The sequence below is a fragment of the Oncorhynchus masou genome, chromosome 4 (genome assembly GCF_036934945.1).
Source record: "Oncorhynchus masou masou isolate Uvic2021 chromosome 4, UVic_Omas_1.1, whole genome shotgun sequence".
Lineage (NCBI taxonomy): Eukaryota > Metazoa > Chordata > Actinopteri > Salmoniformes > Salmonidae > Oncorhynchus > Oncorhynchus masou.
Genome location: NC_088215.1, coordinates 391,313 through 417,005, shown reverse-complemented (window position 1 = coordinate 417,005; position 25,693 = coordinate 391,313). Strand labels below are relative to the sequence as shown.

At 42.9% G+C, this 25,693-nt stretch overlaps 1 protein-coding gene across 1 annotated transcript in view; it reads right to left on the bottom strand.

Moving 5' to 3' along the window:
• Window positions 1-21,144, bottom strand: part of LOC135520885 (heterogeneous nuclear ribonucleoprotein L-like) — a 61,181-nt gene extending 40,037 nt beyond the window's left edge. The window contains exon 1 of the mRNA XM_064946711.1: window positions 20,798-21,144. Within this exon, the coding sequence (XP_064802783.1) occupies window positions 20,798-20,992 (195 nt within the window). The 5' untranslated portion in view covers window positions 20,993-21,144. The remainder of the gene's footprint in view (window positions 1-20,797) is intronic.
• Window positions 21,145-25,693: the final 4,549 nt, after the last annotated feature.

The window sequence follows — 25,693 nt, the reverse complement described above, 5'->3', positions numbered from 1 at the left end:
ATAGGTCCTATCTGACGGACCAGGGCCTGTATGATAATAATAATAATAATAATAATTTGGACGTGCTTATACTGTATAGTCTTGTTTCACTGTATGTACAAGTGGGTAACCTGTACAGGTGGAAGTTATTCTGCATATCCAATTCCCCCTGAGACCTCCTCGGAGAGGGTCTGGGAGTGCTAACATAGGATCAGCTTTGCCTTTTAGATCGTGATAAGATTATATGGGTGGGGGGGATGTGATCCAAGATCTGAGATCTTGATTTTTTTTGTGTAAAGATTCCAGTTGCATGGATTGAAAAAATCCCGACACTGCTGTTTGAATATGACACTTTTCTATGAATTTAATTCAAACATCAGTGTAGCGACCACCATATTGCTTTTCCTCTCTTTGCTTTCAATGTATTCAGAGTGAATACATCCCATTGCTCCTTTGAGAATTTCACCTTCAACCTTGAAGTTAAATAATGTCCCCACTGATCAGCATACCTTTTGAGTGTGAGGTTAATAAACTACTTAGCATTAGAGAGAACATGCTTCACATACACCCTAACACCACACACACAGAGACACACACAGAGACACACACAGAGGCACACACAGAGACACACACAGAGACACACACAGAGACACACACACGCACACACACACACACACACACACACACACACACACACACACACACACACACACACACACACACACACACACACACACACACACACACACACACACACACACACACACACACACGAGCCATATGCCTCAGTGGAATGTGCCTTTCACTTCTAATTATCGCAGAAGAAAAAACTATCGTCCGATTTTAATTTGGGTAACATCATTGGCTTGCAGGTCTGTCTGAAATGCAAATGTTCTATAATTATGCCAATGTAAAAAAGGGCCAAACTTGTCAACAGATGTGGTGGAATATTAGTTATCATATTTTTACATATCAAATGAGTGTTTTTAATCACTAAAACACATAATCACCCTAATCACACGAAGAGATAACAAAATGATTATTATTCTCATCAAATGCTGTCTAAAACATACAGTAGGGAAAAGGTGAAGAGGACCTTTACTACTAGATAAGTGAAGGTGTAATGAGGTGAAACCATGCTCACGTGATGACTAACCTTGCCAGAGGCCTGAGGATTTGTGTTAACTTCCCGAGCTAATGACTAGCCTTGGCTTTTGCTCAAGAGCTAGCAGTCTTGTGACACACGAGAGACCCTGCTTCGAACCCTGGTTGGAACCATACTGAAACAGCCATTTGAAACGCAGCTATTCAAAATAAACTAATGTTCCAAATGTTTCAGAAGGGCCAGTGAGGTCCGTCTCTTCCTCAGTTTAGGCCAAAGTCAGACATGCCATTATGTAGCCCGATTGCACTTCAAGCTGAAAGCGCCAATAAATGCTAAGCATTTACTTGATTATTAATTGTCAGACTTTGATGATGTTGGTCCATTTTTTTGAGGCTGACAGAAACAGTGAAGACAGTGGCTTGGATTGGTCTAGCTGTGATTGTTGCTGCCGTCTTCAGAGAACATGTACAGGTTTACTTGATGTACAGGTTCATTTGATCACTCTGTTGTTGCAGATCATTTTCCTGCCCTGCAGGAAATGCAAACTTGTTGTGTATTAGAGATTTAAAAAGGCTTTTAAAGTTAGTAATTTACACTTTAAAACGAAAAATGGATCAACCAAAACGTCCATGAATTATAATCCACATGAAAATTCACATTTCCTGTTACTGCAGGAATATTTTCTTACATTTATATTTTTGTCATTTAGCAGACACAATAGTGAGTACATACATTCCTGCTGTGAGAAACTGGTCAAGTTAAGATATGACATGCAGGCGTCGGCGTTTGAATTTAGTTTGCACCGCACCCACACTTTCCTCTCTCTCTTCACTATCTCTGTCATGTAAAAAAAAAAACATAAATACGTTTGGGATTGATGATGATAGTGAAGGGAAGGGCTCGGCCAAACAATCTCACAGTGGGTTACATTACGGCATGTTGCCACTACTACCAAAGTCACACCTGGATGAGGAATCTCGAGAACCGGCTGGTTCATCATTCGGACAGGATTTAGCCGGGTGCCAATATACCCTCATATTGAATGATTTATTTCATTATTTATCTCTTTCTACAATTACAATGTGAATGCAGTACTTTCCCCAAACAGGAAATCAAAGAAGATAATGCAAATGTATAAATAAATCAGCAGCAATGACAACATATGAACTGCAATCCCCTCATCATCTCTGTTTGGTGTTCTTGCATTGTAAAATGCTAAGTCGTATTGACAAAATGCCAACAGCTACTATATATAAATAAAGCCTCCTCAAAATGTAAATTAGTTGTAAATGTATCTCTGCTTCGAGCACATCCTGCTTCGAGCATGCCCCATTCCAAAAAAATGCAGAACTAAGAACAGATACTGTATGGGTTCACCCCAGACTTAACTGCATTTGACCAGCACAAAAATATCCTGTGGCGTTCTGCATTAGCATCGAATAGCCCCCGTGAAATGCAACTTTCCAGGGAAGTCAGGAACTAATATTCTCAGTCAGTTAGGAAAGCTAAGGCTAGCTTTTTTAAACAGAATTTTGTACCCAGTAGCACTAATTCCAAAAGGTTTTGGGACACTGTAAAGTCCATGGAGAATAAGAGCACCTCCTCCCAGCTGCCCACTGTACTGAGGCTAGGAAACACTGTCACCACCGATAAATTCACCATGATTGTGAATTTCAATAAGCATTTCTCTACGGCTGGCCATGCTTTCCACGTGGCTACCCCTTCCCCGGCCAACAACTCAGCACCAGCTGCAGAAACTTGCCCAAGCCCTCCCTGCTTCTCCCTCACCCAAATCCAGACAGCTGATGATCTGAAAAAGCTGCAAAATCTGGATCCCTACAAATCAGCTGGGCTAGACAATCTGGACCCTCTCTTTCTAAAATTATCCGCCGAAATTGTTGCACCCCCTATTACTAGCCTGTTCCAACCTCTCTTTCATATCGTCTGAGATCCCCAAAGATTGGAAAGCTGCCGCGGTCACCCCCCTCTTCAAATGGGGAGACACTCTAGACCCAAACTGTTATAGACCTATATCCATCCTGCCCTGCCTTTCTAAAATCTTCAAAAGCCAAGTTAACAAACAGATCACCGACCATTCCATCGTACCTTCTCCACTATGCAATCTGGTTTCCGAGCTGGTCATGGGTGAACCTCAGCCATGCTCAAGGTCCTAAACTATATTATAACCGCCATCGATAAAAGACAGCACTGTGCAGCCGCCTTCATTGACCTGGCCAAGGCTTTCGACTCTGTCAATCACCACATTCTTATCGGCAGACTCAATAGCCTTGGTTTCTCAAATGACTGCCTCACCTGGTTCACCAACTACTTCTCAGACAGAGTTCAGTGTGTCAAATCAGAGGGCCTGTTTTCCGGACCTCTGGCAGTCTCTATGGGGGTACCACAGGGTTCAATTCTCCGACTCTTTTCTCTGAATATATCAATGATGTTGCTCTTGCTGCACAGCACTCTCTGATCCACCTCTATGCAGACGTCACCATTCTGTATACATCTGGCCCTTCTTTGGACACTGTGTTAACAAACCTCCAAACGGGTTTCGATGCCATACAACACTACTTCCGTGGCCTCCAACTGTTTTTAAATGCTAGTAAAACTAAATGCATGCTCTCCAACCGATTAATGCCCGCACCCGCCTGTTCGACGAGCATCACTACTCTGGACAGTTCTGACTTATGAATATGTGGACAATTACAAATACCTAGGTGTGTGGTTAGACTGTAAACTCTCCAATCCAAGATAAAATCCAGAATCGGCTTCCTATTTCGCAACAAAGCCTCCTTCACTTATGGTGCCAAACATAACCTCGTAAAACTGACTATCCCACCGATCCTTGACTTCGATGACATTTACAAAATAGCCTCCAACACTCAGAAAACTGGATGCAGTCTATCACAGTGCCATCAGTTGTCACCAAAGCCCCATATATTACCCACCACTGGGACCCGTATGCTCTCGTTGGCTGGCCCTCACTACATATTCGTCGCCAAACCCACTGGCTACAGCTCATCTATAAGTATTTGCTAGGCAAAACCCTGCCTTATCTCAGCTCATTGGTCATGATAGCAACACCCACCCGTAGCACACACTCCAGCAGGTATATTTCACTGGTGATCCCCAAGCCAACACTTCCATTGGCCACCGATCCTTCCAGTTCTCTGTTCCCAATGACTGAAACGAATTGCAAAAATCACTGAAGCTGGAGTCTTATATCTCCCTCTCTAACTTTAAGCATCAGCTGTCTGAGCAGCTTACCGATCACTGTACCTGTACACAGCCAATCTGTAAATAGCACACCCAACTGCCTCATCCCCATATTGTTATGTATCCTCTTGCTCTTTTGCACCCCAGTCTCTACTTGCACACTCATCTTCTGCACATCTATCACTCCAGTGTTAATGCTAAATTGTAATTATCTCACCTCTATGGCCTATTTATTGCCTTAACTCCCTACTCTTCTGCATTTGCACACACTGTACATAGATTTGTCTATTGTGTTATTGACTGTCTGTTTGTTTATGTGTAACTCTGTGTTGTTGTTTTGTGGCACTGCTTTGCTTTATTTTGGCCAGGTCGCAGTTGTAAATTAGCCTAACTGGTTAACTGGCCTACCTGGTTAAATAAAGGTGAAATAAAAAAAATGTAATCCTCAGACAACCTGTTTCAATAAGTGTGCCGATATCTGTATAACATTTACCATGGTTAACAACACTAAAAACAATGTAAATGGGGCAGAAAAAACAACATTTAGTCTTCCACCTGATGTTAGCTTTGGAGAAGCATTAATAGGCTAGGGCACAGGCCTCATTTGCATATACTTCAAAAACCACAAAAAAATGAACTGTCGGGATCAGCATTAATTCCAGCGCCGGATTACATAAAACATTGACTCGCAAAAGCCAAGGAACGCCTCTCCGCCAGTCTCTCTGATGTCAGAAAGGGTTGGAAGAAATAACAGCCCGCATTGCGATGAGCCAGCTAAGTAGGGCATGTCGGGAGCTACCACCGCCAGCCTTCAGAACTCTCCTTTTCCAAGGGGGCGAAATGCTGCTTTCAAGCTCTCCCTCTGAAAACGATGTCGAGATCACAGAGTTGCGGAGATAAAGCACCTGCGTTTCAACTCCCCCACCTCCATCCCCTTCCCTCCTGCGCCCTACCCCCACTGGAGTCGCAACATTAAACTTTAATGAAGACAGACAGGGCAACAGAGGTAATATATATTGTTGAGAAGGGCCCGTAAGTAAGCATTTCACTGTTATTTACACATGTTGTTTACAAAGCATGTGGCAAATAACATTTGATTTGATTTGCGTTGAGAGAGTTGCCAGACCAACCGCTGCATGGTTATAAAGGGGGTTTCAAGGAAGAGGGTGGCCACAGGCCAGACAACATCCAACACCACACACAGTGCCTTCGGAAAGTATTCCGAAGTATTCAGACCCCTTGACTCTGTCCACATTTTGTTACGTTACAGGATTTTCTAAAATGAATAAAATACATTTTTCCCTCATCAATCTACACACAATATCCCATAATTACAAAGCGAAAACAGTTTTTTAAAACATTTTTGCAACTGTATAAAAAAATAACAGAAATACCTTATTTACATAACTATTCAGACCCTTTGCTATGAGACTCGAAATTAAGCTCAGGTGCATCCTGTCCATTGAACATCCTTGACATGTTTCTACAACTTGATTGGAGTCCACCTCTGGTAAATTCAATTGATTAGACTCCACCAATCAGGCTTTTATGGTAAAGTGGTCAGATGGAAGCAACTCCTCAGTAAAAGGCACATGACAGCCCACTTAGAGTTTCCCAAAAGGCAACTAAAGGACTCTCAGACCATAAGAAACAAGATTCTCTGGTCTGATGAAACCAAAATGTTACTCTTTGGCCTGAATGCCAAGCATCACATCTGGAGGAAACCTGGCACCATCCCTGTGGTGAAGTATGGTTGTGGCTGCATCATGCTGTGGGGATGTTTTTCAGCGGCAAGGACTGGGAGACAAGTCAGGGTCAAGGGAAAGATGAATGGAGCAAATTACAGGGAGATCCTTGATGAAAACCTGCTCCAGAGCGCTCAGGACTTCAGATTGGGGCGAAGGTTCACCTTCCAACAGGACAACAACCCTAAGCACACAGCCAAGACAACGCAGAATGTCCATGAGTGGCCCAGCCAGAGCCCGGACTCGAACCCGATCAAACATCTCTGGAGAGACCTAAAAATAGTTATGCAGTAACGCTCCCCATCCAACCTGACACAGCTTGAGAAGATCTGCAGAGAAAAATGGGAGGAACTTGCCAAATACAAGTGTCACGCCCTGACCTTAGTATTTTTTGTTTTCTTTATTATTTTGGTTAGGTCAGGGTGTGACATGGGTGATATGTGTGTTTTTGTCTTATTCTAGGGTGTTTGTACTGTCTAAGGGTTTTTGTAGATTTATGGGGTTGTTTTCATCTAGGTGTTTATGTTGGTCTATGGTTGCCTAGATTGGTTCTCAATTAGAGGCAGGTGTTTATCGTTGTCTCTGATTGGGAACCATATTTAGGCAGCCATCTTCTTTGGGTATTTTGTGGTTTATTGTCTATGTTATGTTGCACGTTAGCACATTGTTTATATAGCGGTCACGTTCATCTTATTCAATTTTATTGTTTTTGTTCTTCGTATTCTTCATTAATAAAGAAGAATGTATTCTAACCACGCTGCGCTTTGGTCTACTCCATACGACGATCGTGACAGAATAACCCACCAACAATGGACCAAGCAGCGTTGTAACGGATAGCAGCAGCAATCAAAGGACTTCTGGACTTGGGAGGAGATTCTGGACGGTAAAGGACCCTGGGCACAGCCAGGGGAATATCGCCGTCCCAAAGCAGAGCTGGAGGCAGCGGAAGCAGAGAGGCACCGGTATGAGGAGGCAGCACGGCGGCGCGGCTGGAAGCCCGAGTGGCAGCCCCAAAAATGTATTGGGGGAGGACACACGGGGAGTGTGGCGAAGTCAGGTAGGAGACCTGCACCAGCTCCCCATGCTTACCGTGGAGAGAGAGGGCGTTGTACCGGGCAGGCACCGTATTATGTGGTGGAGCGCACGGTGTCCCCGTTGCATGTGCATAGCCCGGTGCGGTACATTCCAGCTCCTGGTATTGGCCGGGCTAGAGTGGGCATCGAGCCAGGTGCCATGAAGCAGGCTCTACGCATCTGGTCTCCAGTGCATCTCCTCGGGCTGGCATACATGGCACCAGCCTTACGCATGGTGTCCCCGGTTCGCCTGCACAGCCCAGTGTGGGCTATTGCACCTCGCCTCACTGGCCTGGCTACGGGGAGTATTCAACCAGGTAAGGTTGGGGAGGCTCAGTGCTCCAGATATCCAGTGCGCCTTCTCGGTCTGGTCTATCCGGTGCCATCTCCACGCACCAGCCCTCCGGTGGCAGCCCCCCGCACCGGGCTTCCTGTGCGTCACCAGAGCCCAGTTCTTCCTGTTCCTCCTCCACGCACCCGCCCTGAGGTGCGTGTCCTCGGCCCAGTACCACCAGTGCCGTCTGTCACCACTCCCGTCCCTGAGGCCCCGTAGCCGTGTCTGCCTTCCCGTCTGTCCTGAGCTGCTAGAGTCTGCCATCTGTCCTGAGCCGCCAGAGTCTCCCGTCTGTCCTGAGCCGCCAGAGTCTCCCGTCTGTCCTGAGCCGCCAGAGTCTCCCGTCTGTCCTGAGCCGCCAGTCTCCCGTCTGTCCTGAGCCGCCAGAGTCTCCCGTCTGTCCTGAGCCGCCAGAGTCTCCCGTCTGTCCTGAGCCGCCAGAGTCTCCCGTCTGTCCTGAGCCGCCTCCCGAGTCTCCCCGTCTGTCCTGAGCCGCCAGAGTCTCCCGTCTGTCCTGAGCCGCCAGAGTCTCCCGTCTGTCCTGAGCCGCCAGAGTCTCCCGTCTGTCCTGAGCCGCCAGAGTCTCCCGTCTGTCCTGAGCCGCCAGAGTCTCCCGTCTGTCCTGAGCCGCCAGAGTCTCCCGTCTGTCCTGAGCCGCCAGAGTCTCCCGTCTGTCCTGAGCCGCCAGAGTCTCCTCCCGTCTGTCCTGAGCCGCCAGAGTCTCCCGTCTGTCCTGAGCCGCCAGAGTCTCCCGTCTGTCCTGAGCCGCCAGAGTCTCCCGTCTGTCCTGAGCCGCCAGAGTCTCCCGTCTGTCCTGAGCCGCCAGAGTCTCCCGTCTGTCCTGAGCCGCTAGAGTCTCCCGTCTGTCCTGAGCCGTCAGAGCCGCCAGTCTGTCCTGAGCCGTCAGAGCCGCCAGTCTGTCCTGAGCCGTCAGAGCCGCCAGTCTGTCCTGAGCCGTCAGTCAGCCAGGAGCTACCCCTCAGTCCTGAGCTACCCCTCAGTCCGGAGCTGCCCCTCAGTCCAGTGGGGCCCTTTAGTAGGGTTGCCAGTCGTAGGTTGGTGACAAGGGTCGCCGTTCCTAGGAGGCCACAAAAGCGGACTAAGACTATGGTGGAGTGGGGTCCACGTCCAGCACCCGAGCCGCCGCTGTGAAAGAGGCCAACCCGGACCCTCCCCTTTAGATTAGGTTTTGACAACCTGACACAGCTTGAGAAAATCTGCAGAGAAGAATGGGAGGAACTTGCCAAATACAAGTGTCACGCCCTGACCTTAGTATTCTTTGTTTTCTTTACTATTTTGGTTAGGTCAGGGTGTGACATGGGGTGATATGTGTGTTTTTGTTTTATTCTAGGGTGTTTGTACTGTCTAGGGTTTTTTGTAGATTTATGGGGTTGTTTTCATCTAGGTGTTTATGTTGGTCTATGGTTGCCTAGATTGGTTCTCAATTAGAGGCAGGTGTTTATCGTTGTCTCTGATTGGGAACCATATTTAGGCAGCCATCTTCTTTGGGTATTTCGTGGGTTATTGTCTATGTTATGTTGCACGTTAGCACATTGTTTATATAGCGGTCACGTTCGTCTTATTCGTTTTTTTGTTTTTGTTTAAGTGTTCTTCGTGTTGTTCATTAATAAAGAAGAATGTATTCTAACCACGCTGCGCTTTGGTCCTCTTCATACGACGATTGTGACAACAAGTGTGCCAAGCTTGTAGCTTCATACCCCAAAAGACTCGAGGCTGTAATCCCTGCCAAAGGTGCTTCAACAAAGTACTGAGTAAAGGGTCTAAATACTTGTGTGTAAATGTCATATTTCAGTTTTGTATTTTTTATACATTTGCAAAAATGTAGTCATTATGGGGTATTGTGTGTAGATTGATGAGGATAAAAAAACATGTTTTATCCATTTTAAAATAAGACTGTAACGTAACAAAATGTGGAAAAAGTCAAGGGGTCTGAATACTTTCCAAATGCACTGTATATCATAGCAGCCCTTACTAATGTTACCATTGAATTGCTGTAGAACCATTTTTGGTGTACCAGTATTACCTCAATAGATTTTCCATGTTTCTTTGTTAGGACTGGCACCATTGAAAATGGCCAATGGTCACAAAAACCACTGTATGTATATAATGAACACAAGTCAGGAAACAGCATTTCCTGTAAGTGAAATGCACTGCAATTTTACATCTAGGCATTGCTTTGTAGGTGTGTAGGCTGGGAAACATTGAATAATAGTTCAAAGAAAAGAAGCTCTCTCTCACTGCTCGTGCAGAGTATCACTTATTTATTGAATGCCGACATTTCAAGCTTCACAACCATCAACAGAGATCTTAACCAGTATTTCCTAGAACATCATCATGTCAGTCTTGGAAGGGTGACCCACCCTATTCCCCGTGTCTCACAGCAGTGGTTTGATCAAACTCTAGCTTAATGGAACTTGGGGCATACTCTGGCTATGACGCTGCAACTACTGCTGTACTGTGTTCATGGGAGGGAGAGAGGGATAGAGAAAGGGAGGGAGTGAAAAGGAGATGGAGAACGAGAGGAAGGGAGAGGCCTAAGACAGACGGGGAGGCCTCTGCAAAAGAGAGGGCGAGTTGGACAGAGAGAAACACAGCCTTATCCTGGTAATGAGGAGAGTCGGTCAACAAAGCCACCCGCAAAAATCCTAACCCTCTCTCCCTCTACTACAGTCATCTGTTAATGTTTGCTTTTTCAATTGTTTGCACAGTGATTTCCAATGGGAATACGCTTCACAGCACAAGCCTCTGAGTTCTTGTTACACTCTTCAATTGGACAGTAGTACTGTTTTCGTGTTTTAGGTACAATAGCTTTAGGCGATCTCAATTTTACAGACATCTTCACCAACTAGGTTTCAAAATGTGTATTTTTGTGGCATTACATCTGTAGCCTGGTCCCAGATCTCGTTGTGCTGTCATGCCATAGCACTAGAAACGTGGCCATAGCACTAGAAGCGTGGCCATAGCACTAGAAGCGTGGCCATAGCACTAGAAACACGGCCTTAGCACTAGAAGCACGGCCATAGCACTAGAAGCACGGCCATAGCACTAGAAACACGGCCATAGCACTAGAAACACGGCCTTAGCACTAGAAACACGGCCATAGCACTAGAAGCACGGCCATAGCACTAGAAGCGTGGCCATAGCACTAGAAGCACGGCCATAGCACTAGAAACACGGCCATAGCACTAGAAGCACGGCCATAGCACTAGAAGCACGGCCATAGCACTAGAAACACGGCCATAGCACTAGAAGCACGGCCATAGCACTAGAAGCTTGGCCATAGCACTAGAAGCACGGCCATAGCACTAGAAACACGGCCTTAGCACTAGAAACACGGCCTTAGCACTAGAAGCGTGGCCATAGCACTAGAAGCGTGGCCATAGCACTAGAAACACGGCCATAGCACTAGAAACACGGCCTTAGCACTAGAAACACGGCCTTAGCACTAGAAGCGTGGCCATAGCACTAGAAGCGTGGCCATAGCACTAGAAGCACGGCCATAGCACTAGAAACACGGCCTTAGCACTAGAAACACGGCCTTAGCACTAGAAGCACACTAGGCCATAGCACTAGAAGCACGTGGCCATAGCACTAGAAGCGTGGCCACTAGCCATAGCACTAGAAACACAGCCTTAGCACTAGAAGCGGCCATAGCACTAGAAGCACCCATAGCACCATAGCACTAGAAACGGCCTAGAAACACGGCCTTAGCACTAGAAGCACGGCCATAGCACTAGAAGCACGGCCATAGCACTAGAAACACGGCCTTAGCACTAGAAGCACGCCATAGCACTAGCACTAGAATAGCACGGCCCATAGCACTAGCACCATAGAAACACGGCCTTAGCACTAGAAGCACGGCCTAGCACTAGAAACACGGCCATAGCACTAGAAACACGGCCATAGCACTAGAAGCACGGCCATAGCACTAGAAACACGGCCATAGCAGACTAGAAACACGGCCTTAGCACTAGAAACACGGCCATAGCACTAGAAGCACGGCCTTAGCACTAGAAGCACGGCCATAGCACTAGAAGCACGGCCATAGCACTAGAAGCACGGCCATAGCACTAGAAGCACGGCCATAGCACTAGAAGCGTGGCCATAGCACTAGAAGCGTGGCCATAGCACTAGAAGCACGGCCATAGCACTAGAAGCACGGCCATAGCACTAGAAGCGTGGCCATAGCACTAGAAGCACGGCCTTAGCACTAGAAGCACGGCCATAGCACTAGAAGCGTGGCCATAGCACTAGAAGCGTGGCCATAGCACTAGAAGCACGGCCATAGGACTAGAAGCACGGCCATAGCACTAGATACACGGCCATAGCACTAGAAACACAGCCTTAGCACTAGAAGCACGGCCATAGCACTAGAAACACGGCCATAGCACTAGAAGCACGGCCTTAGCACTAGAAGCACGGCCATAGCACTAGAAGCACGGCCATAGCACTAGAAGCACGGCCATAGCACTAGAAACACGGCCATAGCACTAGAAACACGGCCTTAGCACTAGAAACACGGCCATAGCACTAGAAGCACGGCCATAGCACTAGAAACACGGCCTTAGCACTAGAAACACGGCCTTAGCACTAGAAGCGTGGCCATAGCACTAGAAGCGTGGCCATAGCACTAGAAGCACGGCCATAGGACTAGAAGCACGGCCATAGCACTAGATACACGGCCTTAGCACTAGAAGCACGGCCATAGCACTAGAAGCACGGCCATAGCACTAGAAACACGGCCTTAGCACTAGAAACACGGCCTTAGCACTAGAAACACGGCCTTAGCACTAGAAGCACGGCCATAGCACTAGAAGCACGGCCATAGCACTAGAAACACAAAATGTTGACTACATATTCATTTAAAATGTAAATATCTCTTTTTAAAGTCATCCCCTCTCCACCTTACTCGACTTTCCCTAAATAAGTCTATTTAACACAGGTATGTTCTCAGAATTTCGATATCGCTAACAGTGTTATTAGCAATTTTAAGAGGACATGTCATTTTTTTCCCCGGAGCATCAAACCCTCTTACAGAGTCACACGAAGCTAAGATGTTTTGATTTCTATATAGCACCAGAAAGAGCAGATTCCAGTTTCCAAAACACTAACCTTTGAAAATAAGTCTCAAAATGTAAGAGATTAGCTGTATTTCAAAATATCCCTTTTCCAAGAATAACCACTGTTCCACGCACTACACATATGAGCATGTGGTAGCAGATAGCCTACAGTAAACTAATGAAAATGCTATTGCGTTCTTTGAAATATATATATTTTTTTTAATTCTAATGTTACCCAATACCTTCATAAACACAACCAAATAGCATATATGATAGCATATATGAAATGTATCTATTACACTGTTGGAACGTTGCAGTCAAAATTAATGCTCATTGGCTGAGAGTGGGGTCTCTCGAGGCCCTGCTTTTCTAGTGATAGGAGTTGGCTACAGAGCACAAACAGTTCTGGGATTAGACTGCTATACCTCTTTTTCGCTACTGATTTGGGAGCAATATAAAATTATATCCAATAGAAAACTGTCCAATATTGACAGTGTCCACAGAAAGGCATTTACGGCGGGCATAGCTGCCTCACTGCCTCACAGCCTTACTGCCTCACTGCCTCACAGCATGACACTTATGGGGCCAGCTAAGCTGGAGGAAAAGGAAGAGAGGATAGATCGAGAGACTGAAAGAGAATGGGGACAGGTGGAGAATTTTGTTTCAGGCCTCGGCTGAGTTGAATTTATAAGCTCCTAAGTGACTCCTGATAACATCAGCACAGTGGGAATCTGCTTAAGAGCCTGTCAGCAGGGTAGAAGAAGAAGAAGAAGAAGAAGAAGAAGAAGAAGAAGAAGAAGAAGAACTCCACTCAATATTTTTGTTAAACAGAAAACCCAGACATATGGCAGCAGGTCTGCCATGAGAGGTGACTGTATAGTTCCCCTAAGGAAAAGCACCTTTAGTAAATCTGCATGCTCTGTGAGAGCTTCCCATGTCTGGAATACACTGCCATCAGACACACATAACTGCACCACATATCACACTTTCACAAAATGCTTGAAGACATGGCTAAAGGTCAATCAGATTTGTGAACATGGTCCCTAGCTGTGTGTTGCCGCTTTCCATGTTGTCTGTTGTCTGTAGCTTGTGAGGTGTGGCAACACTTTGTTGCTTTTATGAATTTTGTCTTGCTGCTTTTTGCTCTATGTTGCTCTGTCTGTATGCTACGTCTTGCTTGTTCTATGTTGCTATTGTCTATATTGTAATTGTTTTTAATAACCTGCCCAGGGACTGCGGTTGAAAATTAGCCGGCTGGCTAAAACCGGCACTTTTACTGAAACGTTGATTAATGTGCACTGTCCCTGTAAAAAAATAAATAAACTCAACTCAACTCAAGAAGAAGAAGAAGAAGAAGAAGAAGAAGAAGATAGAACTGACGATAATTAAACTTACGTCTCGGATTCACTTCAAACACCACCCTGGGGGCATTAAGCCTTTCCACTATAGCTCAATGAATTTAGGAGAGAAAGAGAGCGAAAGACAGACAGACAGAGAGAGAGACAGAGAGAGAGAGAGGTAGAGAAAGAGGCACAACCACTTTAAAATAAACCATCTTGCCATCTTCAGCATCTGTCGTAGGTAGTAGTATTTCTTCAGAGGTCAACAGATGCTTGCTTTGTAACTACCTTGTGGGGGAATGTGGAAAACAAGCTGAGAGAACAGGACAACACAGAGATGTGTTCTTCAGCCTTGACAGTGTTGATTGCTGGTTTGTCAAACATGAAACCCCTGGAGTCTCCTTTATCTCATCTCAAATGTTTTTTTTTTGTTTCTAACGATTGCCTGTCCTTGATACTCATCTTTATGACAGGATAAAAGCATACGATTTGAGATTTTATATTGACCGAAGACAACACTGGATCACTTTCAATGCAAATTGGCATACTTTATACAGGTACAGGCCAAGACAAAGACTGGTTGGTATACTTCAGTCTGCCTCAGGCTGACAGGATGTCAGAAGGAGGCAGAGACAGAGGGTTCAGCCCATCTTTGAGAAATGGGCAATTCTACGGTAACAGAATGACACTGAGACTCTGACTTTTCCACTTTAAAAGTATGCCAAACAGAAACCATTGATTGCAAAGTTAAACAAACCATACAACTTTAGGACTTTACACAGAAAATGTGATAAAAACACATTTACTTTGAAAACAGAGTGCAGAGTAACATAATGTCGTTAACATTTTCCTCCGTTTATTATAGTGCCTTGCGAAAGTATTCGGCCCCCTTGAACTTTGCGACCTTTTGCCACATTTCAGGCTTCAAACATAAAGATATAAAACTGTATTTATTTGTGAAGAATCAACAACAAGTGGGACACAATCATGAAGTGGAACGACATTTATTGGATATTTCAAACTTTTTTAACAAATCAAACACTGAAAAATTGGGCGTGCAAAATTATTCAGCCCCCTTAAGTTAATACTTTGTAGCGCCACCTTTTGCTGCGATTACAGCTGTAAGTCGCTTGGGGTATGTCTCTATCAGTTTTGCACATCGAGAGACGGAAATTTTTTCCCATTCCTCCTTGCAAAACTGCTCGAGCTCAGTGAGGTTGGATGGAGACCATTTGTGAACAGCAGTTTTCAGTTCTTTCCACAGATTCTCGATTGGATTCAGGTCTGGACTTTGACTTGGCCATTCTAACACCTGGATATGTTTATTTTTGAACCATTCCATTGTAGATTTTGCTTTATGTTTTGGATCATTGTCTTGTTGGAAGACAAATCTCCGTCCCAGTCTCAGGTCTTTTGCAGACTCCATCAGGTTTTCTTCCAGAATGGTCCTGTATTTGGCTCAACCCATCTTCCCATCAATTTTAACCATCTTCCCTGTCCCTGCTGAAGAAAAGCAGGCCCAAACCATGATGCTGCCACCACCATGTTTGACAGTGGGGATGGTGTGGTCAGGGTGATGAGCTGTGTTGCTTTTACACCAAACATAACGTTTTGCATTGTAGCCAAAAAGTTCAATTTTGGTTTCATCTGACCAGAGCACCTTCTTCCACATGTTTGGTGTGTCTCCCAGGTGGCTTGTGGCAAACTTTAAATGACACTTTTTATGGATATCTTTAAGAAATGGCTTTCTTCTTGCCACTCTTCCATAAAGGCCAGATTTGTGCAATATACGACTGATTGTTGTCCTATGGACAGAGTCTCCCACCTCAGCTGTAGATCTCTGCAGTTCATCCAGAGTGATCATGGGCCTCTTGGCTGCATCTTTGATCAGTCTTCTCCTTGTATGAGCTGAAAGTTTAGAGGGACGGCCAGGTCTTGGTAGATTTGCAGTGGTCTGATAGTCCTTCCATTTCAATATTATCGCTTGCACAGTGCTCCTTGGGATGTTTAAAGCTTGGGAGATCTTTTTGTATCCAAATCCGGCATTAAACTTTTTCACAACAGTATCTCGGACCTGCCTGGTGTGTTCCTTGTTCTTCATGATGCTCTCTGCGCTTTTAACGGTCCTCTGAGACTATCACAGTGCAGGTGCATTTATACGGAGACTTGATTACACACAGGTGGATTGTATTTATCATCATTAGTCCTTTAGGTCAACATTGGATCATTCAGAGATCCTCACTGAACTTCTGGAGAGAGTTTGCTGCACTGAAAGTAAAGGGGCTGAATAATTTTGCACGCCCAATGTTTCAGTTTTTGATTTGTTAAAACGTTTGAAATATCCAATAAATGTCGTTCCACTTCATGATTGTGTCCCACTTGTTGTTGATTCTTCACAAAAAAATACAGTTTTATATCTTTATGTTTGAAGCCTGAAATGTGGCAAAAGGTCGCAAAGTTCAAGGGGGCCGAATACTTTCGCAAGGCACTGTATGTGGCCACATTTTCCGCCAAAAAATGTTAAATAATGTATCTAATCCGAATGAATATCCAAAGATGTCTGCAGAAAGAATGGGGTGTCAGCTATGACAATGCACCTCGAGCTTGAAAAAATCTATTTTGGTTATTGACTTTCAGTAAGTGAATTGGATTCTTAACACCCAGTAACAAAATGATGGTAGCAGAGTGACATCGTATGTCCCTCCCTGATCTGTACTATACAGAGCTGCATGGTGATGTATCCTGAATAGGTACAAAAAGGTAGAACAATGATATATGCTCCTTTGCAGGTTTGGGTATTATTCTACACACTAACTATTACTATAATGAGCTCAGCCCCCAAATAATACCACATTTGGTTGGTCCGAACCGGACCAAAACAGTGCCAATCACTATGTTTCACAATTTTGGACATCACAGTACAGCACAGTAGAGTACAGTACAGTAGAGTTCAGTACAGTACAGTACAGTATAGTACAGTATAATGCAGTAAATTATACTGTACTTTACTCTAGTGTGCTCTACTGTACTGTAATAAACCCTTCTCTACTGTACAGTACAATATGGTACTTGATTGTACTGACCAATACTATACTGCACTTTTTTTAAATGGAGCCAATTTGTTTTCTGCACTTTTATTTCCATGACTGATCAAAACTGGTTTTCTCATGGCTCTCGCTTGTCTCTCTGCAGCAGACATATGGTGAGCAATATGTTTGGAACATCGAATCGCAATAAAATCACAGTATGGAATTGCAATACATATATAATTGTGAAAATCGCAATACACATTGTATTGGCACCTAAGTATCATGATAATATCATATCGTGAGGTCCCTGGTAATTCTCAGCCTAGGTATCAATAAGATCTGGAAGGGGTGACATTAACTGGAGAGAGTGTAAGTTGTCCAGACTGTTTTCACACTTCTGGTTTAACCATGAGACAGAAGGAGAAAGAAAACAGTTATGAGCTGAACATAACAGTGGAAGGAAGGACAGTAGCAGGTAACCCAAAGGTGATTTGTGATTACTATGAATTTCCATTGTAGCCAATTCAGTTGCAGTCACTCTGTTACTGATTTGGTGACAGAATAACTTGCTTTAATCACTTAATAAATCATAAACCAAATTGTTATTCGTAAAACCACTATAACTAATGAGTAGGTCTACCTTTACTTGTTACTTCTGTGAACATTCATTATCCTCCCTCACTAGGAAGAGAAATTAGAACATTTCTTAAAGATATGTGGGGTTTTGGTAACAGGATGACAAGACTAGCCTATATTTCTTAAACTTACTGGAGGCAAACCATTATGGCAAAAATAAATATAAATGATATTAGTTGGCAGGGGTCTTTACTTCAACATCATTGTCTTTTTATATATTTCTAATAGATTTTAAAACTGTTTCTGCTAGATGTTTTCTAAGACCCCTTTTCCATCTGTTTAACCAGAAATCAAAGCCTTTGCTTATTCCTAATGTAGAGACATGGAAATGCCCAAATCTAGTTTACGAAGTAGACCAGACAGTGGTAACCTAGCCTGGTCCTAGATGCGTTTACGCGATATAGAATAAAATAGAATAACATTTAGCAGAAATATAAATACAAGGAAGGCAGTCAAACTAATTTACAGTAAAATAATTACACGTGTACAGGGGAAAATATTTGTTTCTAGTGTTCGATTTAATGTCCATAGTTAGACTGGATATTGGAATATAGTCCCAGTCAAAGTTCACCCAGAGCTGTGCCACCCAGGTCCACACTGAAGCTAATTTCTTAGCCAAATGGCCACAGTCCTATCTCCGAAAGCAGGTTCCATGCAGTCACACTGGTATGAGCAAACATTTGTAACATGCTAATATTTTGTGGAAATGATTAATTCCGAGCCACAAAATGCAAAAATTGCTTTGTTTTTTTGCCCACAAATGCCAAACGGTTATACACTGAAACCCAATGAGGGACTGTGTCTTCCTCCCAAATGGGACCCTGTTCCCTATATAGTTCACTACTTTTGACCAGGGTCCATATGGCTCTGGTCAAAAGTAATACACTATAAAGGGAATATTTTGCCATTTGGGACTCATACAATGACTCAGAGATTCATCCCGGCATCCGAACAAAGCTTTGCTGCGCACCCAGATGTTTATCAGCCAGGGCCCTTGGCTTTATGAGATAGCGCCTTGCGTCGCGCCAGTAGTGGCATTACTACCGTCCAAGAGACCACAATGTAATTCCCTCTTTGCATATGCCAATGGGATACGATTAAGAATGCAAACTGCACTTCAAACTATCTCTCCCTATCAAACACACCAACGAGCCTCATTGCTAGGCACGTAATAAACATGTTAATGTTCTATTGAGCCACGATAAAGTCTCCCGCCGCCCACCTAGGCTCTTTCGATGTGCTTGTCTGGCTCCATTCCAAATGGCACCCTATTCCTTATATAATGCACTACTTTTGACCAGGGCCTTGATATGCAGCCTCTGTCACTGCCCAAACTGAGGAGATATACTGAGGAGATATACTGAGGAGATATACTGAGGAGATATACTGAGGAGATATACTGAGGAGATATTGTTCCAAAGCTAAGTAGGAGATCGACATACCAATAAAAGTGTAGCGAATTAAACCATATCGGAAGTCTCCACTTCCACCTTCCTTGTGTCAATAAAAAATGATGGACAATCCGTTACCAGAGGGTACCGGTGATAATCCGTTAACAGGCAGGCAATTAAAAGAGGAGCGGAGGTAACCGTAAAAACGTGCTACTGTTAATCACATGAGAGGGTGTGATGTCATATGTTATTCCATGGTGAGAAATTGTTTCCCCATGATTGGACTCTTATTGATAATCCTTTAATGGACAATCTATCAAAAGAGGATGGGAGACAAACATGTTACCATTCTACTGTTGAACACAGGCGAGGTGTGTGATGTATAAAAGCACGCCAAAGAGGAAGAGTGTTACCTCTTGATTGGACTTTTTCTTAAATGACCAAATGACCATCAAGGCAAAGTACACAAAAATCTATTTTATTTTATTAACCCTTATTTTACGAGGTAGGTTGACTAAGAATACATTATCATACTACAGCAACAGCTTGGGGAAGGGATATCCAATATCCAAGATTGAGAATATTTGGGCCAGGTTTATAGACACAGATTAGGTCTCGTCTTGGACTAAAAAGCCCTTTCAATTGAAAATCTCCATTTAGAATGCTTTTTACTCCAGGACTAGGCCACACATATTTAAAATTAATGTTTCATTTATTTAGACTGCGGGTCTTTAAGAAATGCCAGGACGGACACAAAGGTACTGGTCCACAGTTTGCACAAGAGTGTGTGTTTTCGGTTGATTGGACGAGTGACAGCACTCTCTGTGACTTCACAGAGAGCAGCGAAGGTCTAATACGTCCAGATAAGCAGTGCTCAACCAGTACTCACTCTGTATTCAAATGGTTACATTTCTCTTACAGCTCTCTCTCTGGAGATGGACCTGATGCAGCATGTGTGATTTGGAATCCTGAGCAAACCCTCCTGTATTTCTCATAAAGGATCCTAGACCACAAATCTACATATAGAATACCATGGGGTTTGAAGTCTATTTCAGCGTGTGGATAAACATATGTGTTCATACTTATGTAGATAACCATGTAAATACTTATTTATGAGGATAATATTATGTTGTGACTGAATGTGGGTACATCAGAATATCTCTGTCATCCTCTTTGGTGAAACAATGTTAGCCTTGGGTGAGAAATGGGATACGGTTCTTCACAGTGACATTCATCCAAATAATACATATCTTAAGCCCCAGTTCATAGCGTTTGTCTAAATGTGGTTAAGCAAAGACACCCACGGATACATTGCTTCCCGGGACAGTCTCTAAATTGATGATGAACGCTGATAACCTGCGTATTATTTGTCTCATTATTATTGAGACAAAATAGATTTCAAGCCGCCACGAATGTAAAATCAAATTATGGGGTAACGAAGTTAAATAGCGTGCTTCGTTCGGTTGAGAACTCCCAAGTCTTGTGTTTTGATAGACATGAGCTACTGTACACAGCTCCACACACGTTCTATAGTCTATGCTTTCATCTTTCATTTGTATTTTGTATGCTTTCTAAAGAACATTTCTCTAGCATAATATATTTGACACAAACCTAAATTGTCATTATTGGAAATCAGTCCATAATGAATCAAGAAGCCTTAAGATTCTCAGAACTGCGGCTGGATCATTGGCCCATCTGCCAATCCTAGTCCAAAAAGTTTATTGAAGACTGTCACTTGCCCAATAAATGTATGAGACATAGGAAACAACACTGACTTTTTTATTTTAATATGGTCACTTTCTTTTTCCAAGCCAAGCATCTAAGGAACATAAGACAATGAGCAATGCTATATCTACACCCACCTTTCTTCCAGACCCATATTTTGTTGTTGCCCACCGGGCCCGGTTTTCCCCGGGGGTCCCCGTAGCATCCTCTTCGTCTCCTAGCAGCCCCGCGGAAGCTGTATCTGAATCCTCCCCCTCCTCCACATCCATCGTCTTGAGACGCTTAGGTGCTCTTTCGTATTCCCCTTCCTCGTATTCCTCAATGAGAGACATTGTTGATGAATTCAATTATTTGTTGGTTTTAGATTAATTCACCACCTGAGAAATTAATCACAAAAAAGCAGTCCAGAAAGTTGCATGCATGTGGCTCTACGATAAAATGCCGACCAAGCGAACTAGAATTCTGACAGCTGTGCGCAATTGACGGCAATGTCACCCCCCAATACGCCCCCTTGTGCGTGCGTCTTCACTCTTTTGTTCACATTGCAGATTTCTTTCCATTGGGCAACCTTTGCTTCTCTTCTGAATACAAGCGTTGATTGGCTATGGGGGTTATGCGTAAAAAGCGAAGATACGAAGAGCCACAGTCTGTAGGCCCAATTAAAAGGTAAACAATGAAGCAAATGTATCCCATTACACTTGACATTTTAGTCATTTAGTAGATGCTCTTACTTACAGCAGCAATTATAGTTAAGTGACCGACCTCCACAGTCAGCTCAGGGACTTCGAACCAGCAAACTTTCAGTTACTAATGCTCTTAACAGCTACACTACCTGCCGCCCTACTTTCACATGCAAATAGCACTTAATTTCTATAAGCAATCCATAGGCTATTAATCAATTACTATTCTGTTATTACTATGTAATAGTAAGGTACTATTAGACTTCGAACTATATAATGAAGAAAACAATCTAGTTTTTTCAACAAATTATTATTAAGTAACTGGTTCCACAGCCGTTTTGTTGGTTTACTCAACTTTTCAGTCCAAGTGTTAGACCTACCTGAACACAAAAAAATGATTTGGTGCACATTTATCTCTCCAAAAATGTATTTGGGCATCTTACCTAAAAAAGGCTGTGGAACCAGCAAGGCCGGATTAATGCAAGGGCTTACTGGGGCCGAAGCCCCTGGGCTCTGGCCCGTGGGGGGTCCAAGAGGCAACTATTTTGAATTTAAATAAATATATACAGTACCAGTCAAAAGTATAGACACACCTACTCATTCCAGGGGTTTTCTTTATTTTTACTATTTTCTACATTGTAGAATTATAGTGAAGACATGAAAAGTATGAAATAACATACATGGAATCACAATGTAGTAACCAAAAAAGTGTTACACAAATCAAAATGTATTTTTATTTGAGATCCTTCAAAGTAGCCACCCTTTGCCTTGATGACAGCTTTGCACACTCTTGGCATTCTCTCAACTAGCTCATGAGGTAGTCACCTGGAATGCATTTCATTTAACAGGTGTGCCTTGTTAAAAGTTAATTAGTGGAATTTCTTTCCTTCTTAATGCATTTGAACCAATCAGTTGTGTTATGACAAGGTAGGGTTGGTATACAGAAGATAGCCCTATTTGGTAAAATACCAAGTCCATATTATGGCAGGAACAGCTCAAATAAGCAACGAGAAACAACAGTCCGTCATAAGACGTGAAGGTCAGTCAATCCAGAAAATTTCAAGAACTTTGAACATTTCTTCAAGTGCCGTCACAAAAACCATCAAGCGCTGTGATGAAACTGGCTCTCATGAGGACCGCCACAGGAAAGGAATCCTCTGCTGCAGAGGACACGTTCATTAGAGTTACCAGCCTCAGAAATCAACAATTAACTGCACCTCAGATTGCAACCCAAATAAATGCTTCACAAAGTTCAAGTAACAGACACATCTCAACATCAATTGTTCAGAGGACACTGCGTGAATCAGGCCTCATGGTTGAATTGCTGCAAAAAACCACTACTAAAGGACACCAATAATAAGAAGAGACTTGCTTGGGCCAAGAAACATGAGCAATGGACATTAGACATCTGTCCTTTGGTCTGATGAGTCCAAATTTGATATTTGTCTTTGTGAGACGCAGAGTAGGTGAACGGATGTGTGATTCCCACCGTGAAGCATGGAGGAGGAGGTGTGATGATGTGGGGGTGCCTTGCTGGTAATTCTGTCAGTGATTTATTAAGAATTCAAAGCACACTTAACCAGCATGGCTACCACGGCATTCTGCAGCAATACGCCATCACATTGGTTTGCCCTTAGTGGGACTATAATTTGTTTTCCAACAGGACAATGACCCCAAAACACACCTCCAGGCTGTGTAAGGGCTATTTGACCAAGAGGAGAGATTGACCAAGAAGATGGAGTGCTGCGTCAGATGACCTTGCCTCCACAATCACCCGTCCTCAACCCAATTGAGATGGTTTGGGGTGAGTTGGACCACAGGGTGAAGGAAAAGCAGCCAACAAGTGCTCAGCAAAGTGGGAACACCCTAAAGACTTTTGGAAAAGTATTCCAGGTGGCTACCTGGCCAAGAGTAGCCAAGAGGTTGCAAAGCTGTTGCAAAACTTTTTTAAACAGAATAAATAAATGTGACTTTATCAAATTGCTTCTTGGTGCACAGATTTGTTTACAGGGAATCATGGTGTGCCGGGAAGGGGATTTCTTAACCTGGCAGGGAACCTGTTTACACACACAGTGCTTTTGACATATAATGTAAACTTACATATTCGCCACACATGATTACTTTGTGCATGTTCATTTATACAATAATTTGTATTTAACATTTCCTCAACGGGGATTTGAACTAACAACCTCTTGGTTCATGACGTTCTGATCTTCCTGCTATGCCACCATGTCTGTTACAATTATCACTTAATCTGACTATTCTCTCATTATTGATTTGATGTACTTTTTTTCTGTAATGTTAGGTTTTTCTGTATAGTCTAATGTTGGTGGGACATATTGCTCTGTTTTAATGTTACTCCTTAATCACTATGATAAATAAAATATATTTTCTTGAGTGTACTTTTAACAGAGCTGAGATTTACTTTGAAGTGCAAAGTCTAGCAATACAGGTGAAATCAGTAATTGACACAGTTACAAAGCAGGAAGATTGGAATGCCGTAAACCAAGATGTGGTGATTTCAAATCCAATGTTGAATATGAAATACTGTCTAAATGAACATGCACAATATAATCATGTATGTAATCTTTGCATGTTAAAAGCACTATGGGTGTGTAACTAGTTCCACTACCATTTTTAGGTAAAATGCCCGAATAATAATTTGTAGTTGAATGAACATATGACACAATTTGAGCAAACAAATCATTTTAAGTAATTTTGGCCTACGATTTCTCAAGTTGGAGATAAGTTTGGCCAACACATTTTTTTTAGTTCAGGTAACACTTGGACTGAAAAGTTGAGTAAGCAAAAAAAAGGCTATGGAACCAGTTACTTAATAAAAATGTGTTGAAACAACTAGCTGTTGCATAACAAGTTGCGTTATTTCCATTATAACTATCCTAAAATAACACCTTTGTCAAATTTGACCATGCCTACTTAGAGTGCTACAGGGTAAAATTGATTTTCTTTCAGGCAAACATCAAATCCAAACAACATGTATTGAATAACACATTATACAATGTTTAATTATATATCAAGCATTTTCGGTTTGACTCTTACTATAGTAAAACAATTTTTTAGTAAAAAATGTTTTTTAAAATTTTTGCCTAAAATCACATATCCAAATCTAACTGCCTGTAGATCAAGCCCTGAATAAAGGACATGCATACTATTGGTACCATTTGAAAGGAAACACTTGTGGAAATTGTGGAAATGTGAAAGGAATGTCGAAGAATATAACATAATAGATCTGGTACAAGATAACACAAAGAGAAAAAACAACGTTATTTTGTATTTTTTTTGTACCATCATCTTTGAAATGCAAGAGAAAGGCTATAATGTATTATTCCAGACCAGGTGCAATTCAGATTTTGGCCACTGTGTAATGTTTTAGACTGATCCAATGAACCATTGCATTTCTGTTCGAGATGTTGTGTCAAGTCTGCCCAAATGTGCCTAATTTGTTTTATGAATAACTTTTCATGTTCAAAATTGCGCACTCTCCTTGCGCACAATCGCATGGTATCCTTTCACTGTAATAGCTACTGTAGATTGGACAGTGAAGTTAGATTAACAAGAATGTAAGCCTTCTGCCAATATCAGATATGTGTTAAGGGAATTTTTTATCAATAACGACTAATCATGTATACATTTCAATCAGGACTGACTAATCAGAATACTATTATGTTACTCTATATGTACTAATCAGAATACTATTATGTTACTGTATATGTATGAATTGTCTTTTTAATCCTAGTACTGAATATAATGTGTGTAAATATAATCAAGTATTAGAACAATGACTGTCTGTACCATGGTCGAAATGATTGAACTTATAGCCAGACTGGCGAGAAGGCTTATCTACACAGGCTGGCCTTGGCACGGTCATAAATTATCTTAATAGGGAGAGACGATGTGAGAACCATACAGCCATTGTACTGGAGCAGAGATGACACGGCCTAGTACTAAAACAAATGATGTCATTTTCAGTTTATAACCTGTGGTAAAATGTATAATGGGCAGTACTCTCGTGAATAAACGCTGCTGATTGACTTTAAGACTGGGCTCTGTCCATTTTATACAAATAAGAGTCATACAAATTCTTATGAATTGACAGAGTGTTTAATTTTAATTGGGTATTAAAACAGAGGAATTTAATTCCTGTAACAATATGTCTATGCCCTGGGAAATGTTCTTGTTACTTACAACCTCATGCTAATCGCATTAGCCTACGTTACTGTAGGACACCAATCCCGAAAAAGTTTTAAACAGGCTAACATTTACAAGGCTGCGGGACCAGACTAATTACCAGGACGTGTACTCTGAGCATGCGCTGACCAACTGGCAAGTGTC